The 11,896-nt window shown below is 34.2% G+C and overlaps 1 protein-coding gene across 1 annotated transcript; it reads right to left on the reverse strand.

The window, feature by feature from the left end:
• Positions 1–46: 46 nt before the first annotated feature.
• On the reverse strand, positions 47–2,460 carry LOC130010313 (beta-1,3-galactosyltransferase 1-like). Its single transcript, XM_050562269.2, has one exon. It carries the CDS (start codon positions 2,348–2,350, stop codon positions 1,259–1,261), a length of 1,092 nt encoding a protein of 363 aa, XP_050418226.1. The 5' UTR covers positions 2,351–2,460; the 3' UTR covers positions 47–1,258.
• Positions 2,461–11,896: the final 9,436 nt, after the last annotated feature.

The following is an 11,896-nucleotide window of genomic DNA, read 5'->3' on the forward strand; positions in this document are numbered from 1 at the left end:
CATTATTTGTCGAATTTTTAAGACTGTCAGATGTCAATACCAAAGACTGGTTCGAGATAATTAGTAATTCTGAAAATATTGAACGGCTATAAGAATTACAAATCTAAGTTGTGCAAAGAAAATTAAATATCTAAGTTCCTAAGAAGGTGAAAATAAAAATATCCTTATCCACAGGAGCAAATTTGTTTAAGAGATAATTAGCAAAACATCCGAAATGCGTGTCCTGTCCCAGATGCAAATGAAGACTTGTGTCCTATAGTAATTGTTTGTAAATAATATCATGAACTACGCGCTATGTAATTTGGTGATATATTTGGACTAAAAACATATTCAAACTTATTTATTTATCAAAGGTTTGCTTCTAATTCTTTTATTTATTTATTTTAATAAAAAAACAAAAACAAAACAATATTTTATTCAGGATATCTGAATGGGACAGGCCAATGTAAAACCCCTCTCCCTAAATGATATATATACATAATATTAATGCAAAGGGGTGTATATACAAAGTTAAAATGGCAAGCACATACACATTATATAGATTATAGTTAAATATATAAATATAGACAAGCATTACATACATATTTTGTTAATAAACAACATTAGAGAAACCAGCCAGTTATACATATAATTGAAAATAAAATACCATTTGATCGAGATTAAAATCTGTTTGACATATCAATAAACTTATGGACTTGATTAAAAATAACACTGTTTTAAAACTAGTTAACATCAGAAGAAACCAGCCAGAACTCAACCGGGATACTGGAGTATACCTACCACACGCATATGATTCGTTGATCTCGGGAACAGTTCCTGAGATCAACGAATCAGGGCAGAGGGTATTTAACTATGACAGTGTCCAGTCCTTCAGCTTAGACGAAAAACCGAGGCCCACTTGTACACATTGGTGTACGTAAAAGAACCCCTGGCAGTTGGAATTCGAGATAAGCGTAGGTCGTTCCGCCGTTGTCCGGGCAAAATGTCCCTCATAGCACACTGTATGCCCGTCTTGATTGGCCCAGAAAAGTAGGACGCTAAATCGGATTTCATACCTTCATTTATTGTTAGGATGGTGTATTCAAGAATGGATTACTCGAATTTATTGATGAATCCATATTTTAAATTCAAATTAGTACGATAAGAACAATTCCTGTGAGCATTTATTTCTTACAAAAGTTGTCAGTGCGAAGTTGCATAATAGATATAGGTTTTAATATAATTCCTTTTAAAAAATGATTTTTTTTAAAATATATTATTAACACACCGCTGCCCAAGCAGATGTTAAAATATTTGGAGGGACTTGATGACAAGTTCTGGTGTCATCTGATTTCATAGCACATAAATTGTTCTTCGACCAACCTTTCAGAAATCCTGAAAACCGTATCAATTTATAGTTCAACTTTTTAATACACAGAGCCACATACACATCTTCCAGATGAAAGAAAGGTACGTTTTTCGATACTTCGTAGACTTTTTGGGCAACATTGGCGCTTAAAACATATCCGGTCCCGGAACAAAAACCTGGATAGGAATTGGACGGATAACTCGTAAAAGAGGCGTACCATTTTGATGATTTACTTCGAATTGGACCAGCGGATGCGTGGCACGCACCACCAACTGCTGCGGTAAGTTTGTTGCCTTCCTTTTGTAACAGTTTCAGAAGGGAAGGCATGTTGAGCCAAATATCATCGTCAATTTTTAAAACATATTTTGTGTGATTACAGAATTTGGTGACGTATTTAAATCCCATCATTGTCTTGTAAGTTAAATTCTGATAGGAATCGTGAAAATCCTCCATTAATATGTCATTAAAAATGGTCGCCTCCTCCGCAACTTTCTTATTCAATTCATCGTTTGAGGATTTACCCAACATAAATAGATAACGAACGTTTGAGGTATTGTTACCTGCAAATGACATCCATGTTTTACGAATCGCATTTCGCTGTTCAGAATTTGAATGAATGGTAAAAATAAACCCAAACAGCTCCACTGAGTTATTTCCCTTAACGTTACACACGGCTTCGTTTGATATCATATATTTAAAATTGTGTTGAAAACAACCCGTGCAGTTATTAGGCCTGGGTGTTGGTGTGGGTGCCACTGCCATCGCGGTCTTTGATGTTATATTGTAGTTGAGCATAACCTTTTTATCACTAATTATGGGTGAATTACTCATCAAATATATGTACATACTACTCGAGGTAGGCATCTCTATTTTTTTCATAATTTCTTTGTATGCATAGATATATCTCATAGATCCCAGAAGATTCAATATTACAAACACAGTTATGAAACTGACAATTACGAAGTAAGTCTTAAGTTGAAAGAATGAATCCATTAACGCCATTATGGTGGTGCGCCTACACTTATCAAACCACTTGTTCTTTGATCACAGTAGCACTATTAGTATTACACAATTCAGATTTTTCAGCCCAGAAATATTTCCTTCAACCGATTCCGTTGTTATTTCTGAAAAAAAAAAAAAAAAGCAGTTGATAATATGTTAATATAGTTCCTTTCTATACGTTCATATTACATTTCCATATATGACCGCTTGAAACATTAATTTGTTCGAAATTACTAAATTAATGTCAGAGATCAAGAATCAAGATTGACTGAGGATTGTTTTGATGTCTATTTAGTTTGATTATTCATAACAGACTATATCACTGGTGGTTCGAGACCAAAATATTCTCAATTAACCAGTCCACTGCCTCTGGGGGGTTGGATGGCGGAATGGTTAGCACGTGCGCGCTGTATCATAAGGTCTGTTATTGAGTCAACTGGCGTGGTTTCGATTCCCCGGTTGTACATGACAAGGAGTAGGGTCGCCTGTCCAACCTCACCTCGTGGGTTTTCTCCGAGTCCTGCGGTTTCCTTCTGCTGCTAAAGACCCAAACACGCAAGCGAATTATTGAAATAAATTGAAACATGTGTTAGTCCCGAAATTACCTAGATTGTGTCGAGTGGACGTTAAACCCCATCTCTCTCTCTCTCTCTCTCTCTCTCTCTCTCTCTAGAAAACGGACGGTGACACAATCCTGTGTCTCGGTAGGATTTCCACGTTGTGTACTTTTCTACTCAATAATAAATTAACTTTGGAACACTCTGTGGTTATAACTATGTTTATATATCTTTATAACATCCATAATGTCTCTCTAGGAACCCCGTATGATATCTGTATCCAAGCCTCTAAGCCGAGGAGACTGTAAGAACCTCCTTCTGAGAATACTAAATGATGCCCGAAGCAAATATAATCGCGCTCTTTAAAATTAATATAAAATGTTTATGGCGGACCGTTACCATATTTAGATAAGTGTTTCATTTGGGCATCCGTTTTCGTCAACCTTGTTTTATACAATTGGACTAATCTCTGCACCAGATTGCTGGGCAACAGTAACACACTTCCAGAAACGGATAGTGGCAGACCTGTCAGTGAGTCAATTTAAGAAAGTTGTAGAATAATGCAGCGTACCTAATTAGCCTATATCCGCCGTCCCCCATTTGTTTAACGCTTCAAATATATTAAACAGAGCACCTTTCATAGAACTGAAATAACCCCTACAGATAGTATATAACAATAACCTTCAAACCCAGTCTCGTGTTTTAATAATAGATCCGGCGTTGTTCCCCCTTGCCAGTGGTGCAGGACAGAGGGCATGGCAAGGACAGCTGTCTAGTAGTTTGGATGGGACGAAAAACCGAAGTGCACATTGGCGTGCACGTAAAAGATCCCTTGAAAGTTGGAATTCGATATAAGAGTAGGCCGTAGTGCCGCTGTCTGGGCAAAATTTCCCCCATAGCACACTGCATGGCGTGTGTCCTTCATCATTAGCCCAGTCAGAGGAGAACAGTAGGACGTTAAACCTCATTTACAGAGGTGTGAGGAGCGAAAACAGTGGGTTATAAAGATTCAAGTTTTAATGAAATTATTAGAAATGATAGAACAATCCTAGAACTATTCCTATAAATTGGGAACAAATCAAGAAACGTCCTGACAACCTAATATTATAATCCCCTAAACACTAATCCAGTGAGTACTAACATTAATCATAACAATCTTATCCAGTTCACCCTAAACTCGATCAAAGTTAACAAACAAATAAGAACTTTAGAATAAAACAGAAAATAATAAATTAAAAAGGCGGTCGCAAATGAAGCGTCAGTTTTAACAACTTCCTTGGGATTAATTAACGACAATTTTATCTGATTATATTGTTGAACATTCAATTGATGTATGTAGAATAACTGAAACGTGCACATAATGACATTTCGGATTCATCGACAATCGCAGCTTTAGTAACCGATGGATATTCTGTACAACATTGACACACAGATTCACGTGGAGGAGGTTTAGCACTTATATTTAAGTTCGCCCGTCATGAACGTTTTGGATTGTTCCTTACAGCATTTTGGATTGTTCCCTACAGTTTCTTTTCAAGGAAATTTTATCGCACTATTATTTAGGAGGATTTTAATTTTCATGTTGATGACTCCAATGACTCAATCGCGGTTGATCTTTGTGAAATGTTGAATAACAAATCTCTCACACGCTTCTTCTTCAACTCATAATTGTGGACATATTCTCGATCTTGTCTTAACTAATCCATGTGCCTGCTTATATAAGAGACTCAGAGGAAAACTATATTTCCTTATTAATGGTGCCCAAATGTCGAATAAGCTACAAAGAACAATCAGTTCAATTTGTTGAGAAACCATGGACCTTATTATAATAAGGTTCACGAAGAAACCAACTCAGTATCACTATAAACTTGCTGAAATTTTGGACTCATTTTTGCCTCATAAAACGAGAACCAATGTGAATAAATTAATTGAAGACGGTAAAATTAAATTTTACTCTGATAAAATAGAAAATGTTGACAGACACAGCAGACAAAACGACCTATAAAGTTGTGAATACATTTTTGGATCATAATTCTGAATAGACTATTCTCCCGGACAATGATAAAGACATCGAACTTGCGAATTTATTCTCGAATTACTTTCAAATAAAAATACAGAAAATAAAAACTGAACTTGATGTTTTAAATAAAACAATTGACTTTAATACTCATGCGTTTGATAAGTTAGACAATTATGTTCATTTAGAAAATGTTCACTTCGTTAGTGAATCTTGTTTTAAACCCAATTATATCTTCTGTTCCCAAATCTTGTTCGTTAGATCCTGTTCCGACTCCTGTTCTTGAGGACCGTTTAGACGAAGTTATTCCCGTTTTTACCAATATTATTAATTCCTGCATGTCATATTCTACCACTCCCAACGTTTTCGAACAAGACGTTACCCCTTTAATGAAAAATTCTACAGCAAAAATGACGTCTATCTATACGACTTTGTTTTCAAAGCAATAGGCCTACACACAGGTCACAATTATATGGAATAAAATTACTGTTTATTACTGAACGTGTCGTAATAAATAGTAATTCCATAGAATTACCACCTGTGTATTTCCAGTCCAATTACTTAATACCATTGAAAACAATTAACATTCAATGAATGTGACACAACGAGTTATGATTCTTGGTTACATTAACGTTTGAAACCAGTGATGTATAAATGTTATATATAGGCATAGATTTGTAATATAAACTTCTATTTATAACTCTATGTATATAGCTCATTGTTTGAGACTTTGCTCCATAGAAGTGTATATGTTACAGTCAATCTGTGTAATCAGTCATTTCGTGTAATGACTAAACGAATCAGTCATTTCGCGAAGAGCCTGTGAGCACAAGGCAATACGTGTAATGACTGAAAATTCCAGACATTACACGAAATGGCTAAAATTCCTACCTTCTTTTTACACTTAATGCCTGATTGCAGATTTTGCAAATCAGGCAATATGTGTAACACATAAAATTACAACATAAACTTTAAAAAAAAACATTTAATATTGGTTTTTAGTTTTTATTTCGCTTTTCTTGGCATTGGGTCTGTAGAATGGTTGTTTTTATTGGAATTTAATGAACTTATAGGGTTAAATCCTGCCCTTCTAATAACCTGTTTTTAGTTTAATGGATGGTACCAGATGAATGATGTGATTTCCATCTGAAGGAATCACTATAGCATCCGGAGTAAATAATACTCACTGATTTAATTACCCGGCCTCTAGGGGACCATTAATGATTGGTAAAGTCTTTGTTCAAATGGTGTTTGTATTTAAGTGAAAGTATGTTAATTCTTTATGCATGTATCAACAATTATTTTCACTGACAATATTAATTAAATTTAATCTTCTTTCAGGGTGTTGTGGGGTTGTGTATCTAAAAACTTGATAAAATCATTGTCAATACTTCAAAACAAGTTATCCATTAATCATTGTGTTTAATTTCTGAAAGAGTTGTCTATTTCATTATGGATGTTGTCATTATATCATTTCTTTTTTCAATATTTTCCCGCCATTTTCATTTCATTTTCTGATTCGTCTTGATTTTAGACGGTTTGCTCGATTTGTCTGGAACTGGAAGTCAATCATATTACAGCAATGCCAGTGTCAGTCATTTCTTTTTATTTTTCATATTTTTATATAACCCATGACATGTGACAGGAAGTGGCCGTAAACATGAAAGCTTTCATATCTGCCTGGCCGATCTAGTTATACATGTTTTTGTTCTGTCAGCATTTTTTGAATATAGGATGGGTCTGGGGTGTATTTTTCAAACATAACATATATGCATGGTTTAAGTATCTTTTAAATATAGTTTTTAAAAATGTATCATATTTGAGATACTGTAAATATAATGCAGATTTAGTCAAATGAATGTAACTAATAATGTTTTGAGTTTTAATTAAATAAACTGAAAACATTTAAAATCTCTGATTTAAATGATTTTATCAAAATTTTTATTATATGTATTTTAATTTCTAACTTTTTGTTTTTGTTGAAGAGCTTTAATAGAAATTCTTTGGACAGAGTTTCAGGGTAGAATGTTGCTGACAATATACAGTATTCACTAGTCATTCTATTTTTTTTTATATATATTTTAATTTAACTTTTACTTCTTTATTATGAGTAAATATTTGGCTAGTAACTAGAAGTCGTATGTTTTAATACATGTGATTAGATACTGTATTATTACCAATTAGTATAGTTATTCGTTAACATATGTATTTGGTTTATCTCATTAAAAAGGTGTATAATATTTTTTCTTCCTTATATAATTTAATAATGTAAAATTTAATCCTTTATTTTGTATTATTTTGTAATAGAAATCCACAATACAATTTGGGTTCTACAGCTGATTAAATTTGACCATTACATTACAAAACATTAAATTGTTGCATAATTACTAATAATGTGAAGTCTCTGTTGTGTATGCAATAACTTAATAATCTTTAAGTGACTAGAGATAGAATAGAACATATTTAACTTATTTGATAGACACAGAGTAATTTATATCATATTGCAGAATTTCAATGGTTTCATATTTGGGCCAAACCAATCTGTTTTATTGCTTTGGCATCATGATAAATAGCCTCATTAGCCTCAAACATTTTTAGCTAAAAGCAGCAAAGAATGTTTTGTTTGAATGTTTTTCTGTACACAAAGATAGGAAGCTAAATTTTAATAGTTGTCCCTAAAGAACTAAACTGCCACTGTTGGGGCCGTTCAGACTTCTACCAGTTCTATCTAATAGATGTAATTTACTTTTTACAGGCAGAATTGTACTGTCTTTATGTGTGATGCATTTATAGATATTTGTATTCAGATTAAGTTATTGTTTTTTTGTTGCACTGAAATGATTCTTAACTAGGATCCCAGTGCATTTGCTTACATTGTGATATTGAAGGCATATCTACCGATTCTCTATGAATTATGCTTTTAATAACTTAAATTGCTTTCTGTAATAATGTTGTTAATGAAGTAATTGAAAAAGTAGATTCGTCTTTTATGCCTATCTAAAAAATTATTTAAATGTGATATCCTGCAAGCCTTAAATATTTATATTGAAATATATTGATGAGTTATAAGGCCATATATAAAACTATTCTGGTTCCCAGATACTACTGCCTCACTTTTAAAAAGAAAATAAAAACAGGCTCATTAATTACTGCACGTAAATATTTTATCCTGGTTACAGAAACTAAATCTATAAAAATAATTGAATGAATCCCTCCAGCATCAGATTTTTGGTAAGGATTGTCTGAGAACCAGGCCTAATACAGTATATTTTATAATCACCATAACTTTTGATATGTATATTTTTGCAATAATATACAAATAATAGTGAATTTTACTGATGCTCATTAAGGTTCTTTTTATTTTAATTGGCCAATTTGTTAGGTATAGTTATGTTTTCCAAATTATGTTAATACTGATAGAGAATGTTACAAAATATATTTTGCTGTTAAATTACCATTTATTACTGTTAGGCTAGGAGAGGGGGTTTTTTTCAGAAAAAAAAATATTTAAACTTTCCTGAACCCTACCTAATGTAGAAGATCACTGAGTTTATTTATTGAGATGATCAGGGAAGCTATTCTGTTAAAGTTGTTATATTTGTAACAATGATTATAGATATCTCATTGATTTTATATCTCATTGACTGCTATAGCATATAAGGAATGATCTCAACTTCTTGTTTACAAATAATTAATTTTCTGATCTTAAATTTGTTCATCAGTTTATATTTTCCATTTTCTATTGCTTGTTGTAATTTTAACATGTTAGTGACATAGGGTAGTTACTATTGAGGGAACCGTTACTTACATGACATAACACTTGACAGGAAAATACTTTCCTGGATCAGTTTTCAATATATTGTTCAGCTGCTTAAAGATGCATTATGTAAGAACTAAAACTGCCTATCGCCTTTCTTTATCGCCTGGTCAACTGGTGGGGGTTTCGATTCCCTGGTTGTACGTGACAAGGAGTAGGAACGCCTGACCAACCTCTTGGGTTTCCTCTGGTTTGCTCCCACTACTAAGGACCCCTATGCGCAAGCAAATTATTGAAATAAAATTGAACCATGTGTTAGTCCCGAAATGACCTAGTTTGTTATGGGTGGACGTTAAACCCCATTTCTCTCTCTCTATCACCTGTCAAATGTTATATAAACTATTATTTAGACATTTATTAACATGACAAGCCCATAATCAACTCTCTAGCCCATCGGATGGTAGAGATTTAAATGGATTAAAACTCCTGCGAGATTTAAAGATTTAATGATAAAATGGATAATCAAAACAGTCTTGTTTGTCCTGTACTGTTGCTGCTCTGGGCTATATCTTCCAACACTCATAACTTCATTCAGAATAAAGTAATTTGAATGAAATTTTCAATATATTCCTTTTTTCGTTATATAATTTTATAGCAAGAATGGCCACAGTTTTTATCTTATTATTACATAATGCATCTTTAAAAAATATATTAAAATGATTTAGACTGAAGATTTCTACAGCATCTTGACCCTGTCCAAAATATCATAAAACCATCCCAAATGTATCATTCAGAGCCTTGTGTTAGGTTATGGAGAATTCTGCATATCATGTAGTGAAACTTTTATATGTCAAGATTCATAGAGATTAGGGCTTCGGATAGACTCGGGTGTTGAGAGTAAGTGGTTCTTATTGCAATTAAATTATTCCATAAAATTGTTGATGTTGCTCAATTTATCTTAATCCATGTGATTTATCAACATGTCATATAAAATGTTGATCTATATTTTTAGGGAACAGCTTTATGATCGATGTTTTCAGACATAAAGGATAAAGTATTAGCATTAATAAGTTAGTTTTATATCAAATTTATATCATTACCATTTTTAATATAGTTACATAATAAATAAATTAAAACTTTAGAGTTTTTCTTATTTTATTCTTTAATATCAGGATTTGCTGTATCCATATTTGAATGAAGTTTTGTATTATAGGTCATGATTGCATCCACTTGTCTTTGACATTGCAAACACGACTTAATTTGAATATAAGTAACACTATAAAAAGTCTATAGAATATATTATTTTCCTATAGAAAGTTTTAGTATAAATCTGTTGGAGAAAATATAGGATTTGCACTACAGAAACTGTAGAATATTTGAAGCCATTATTTTCTACAGGCCCCCAAATCTCTGTAGCAATACTATAGAATTTCATCCTATAGGAAATGGGATAGTCCCCCCCCCCCATTTATATTACATTTGTGTCTATTTCTAGGTGCCAAAGAATAGCTATTTATTATTTCCTTTAAGTTGTCGAAGAGTTTGAAAGTTAAAAATACCCACGATGTGCTGTTAGAATTGTTTAGTTTGACTGAATTTTATTTTACCCAATCATCTTTTCTGAAGGGTATCTTATCTGCTTTCAACCGGGACATAAGCAATCTGTTTCACAGAGAATTACGAGTCTAGTAATATATCTCTGTCAAAGATGACAGCCTTAACACGTGCCGTCACAAGCACGCGGCGTCAATCATTGGCTGAATGGCGCGTGCATTGTTTACATAAGACGTTACTGCTTCGGAGAGAATGCTGCATTTTAGTCATTTTAATACCCATTTACACTAAATAGGAAATAATTTTTACCTACAAATACGTCAAACGCCTTTATTTATTTTTCCAATACATAAAAAAAATGTTTTAGAATTTAATTTGTCGCAGGAAAAAAGTTAATATTACGGGCTCATTAAGCCGCATCGATGTCATCCTTATCAGTGATTGTAGCAGCCTAGCAAATATTCACTGCGGATCAGTGTGGGACATAAGCGCAAAGGCCCCAAGCTCGATGGGAAATTTGAAGTCAGGTTCAAAGTCAAGGTCTCGGCATACTCATCGCAGTGTTTCGTTTGATTAGAGCTAATCCCACTTAACACTGCTGTAATAGAATTTCTGTTCCAGCAATATCAGTACACTTTAAACAGAGCTCCAAATTGGACCAAATATGTTTACATAATGTTACAGTAAAGAAGTGGGCTGTGGAATTTAAGGACCCTCGTCCTTGAAGGCCATCAACAGTAATCATTCAAGAAAGCATTACCCTGGTGCATGACAGATGATGGCTGGTCGACGATTGACCACTCGACATATTGCCCGTGTTGTGGGCATCTCCCATAAGAGAGTTGAGCACATTATACCCAGGGTCTTAACTAGCTCAAAGCAACTAAAGGGGGGGGGGGGGTCTCTCAACGGTGCTGTAAAATTGACGGACAATGTATATCTATTTTTTTTTAAGTTCGACAATTTTTTCACCCCACCCACCCCTGCGCCCCCCCCCCCCTAGTTACGGGCCTGATTATAGCCGAGTTAGGAATGACAAAAGTTTCTGCAAGAAGGGTGCTAAGGGTCTTGACTGTGGAGAGCCACGTGGCTCAATGAGTAAGACGTTAGCTCGCTTATCTGGACGTCGAGTGTTCGATCCCTGATTTTCTGGCCTGGCTAGCGACAACGTATAGTTGTTCGGATAGGACGAAAAGATCCCTTAACAGTTGGAATTCGATATAAGAGTAGACTGTAGCGCCTTCTGTCCGGGCATAATTTTTTTCATAGCACACTGTATGGCGGACGCCCGTCTTCATTAACCCAGTCGGAGCAGAACAGTATGACGTTAAACCAAATTTCATTTCATTTTTTCTCGACTGCGGATCAGAAACGTGTCAGATTCCTGACCTTTCATGACAATCTGCGCCGTTTTGAAGCAGTTCCTGATAAATTTTTGGGGGCCAGATTTGTAGCCAGAATCCAAAATTCAGTCATTGTCCTAGTAATGATGACGTCATGTCAGCTGTGAACGACTTTTTTAGGGTGGGTAAAGAAAATTTCTCCCAGGCCGGCATCCAGGCCTTGCAGCATCATTGGCAAACACATGTACACTTCGAAGGGGACTATGTAGAAAAATACATGGAAACCATTAACTTTGTACAGACAGACTTAGAACTTTT

Source organism: Patella vulgata, chromosome 9 (assembly GCF_932274485.2).
Source record: "Patella vulgata chromosome 9, xgPatVulg1.2, whole genome shotgun sequence".
NCBI lineage: Eukaryota > Metazoa > Mollusca > Gastropoda > Patellidae > Patella > Patella vulgata.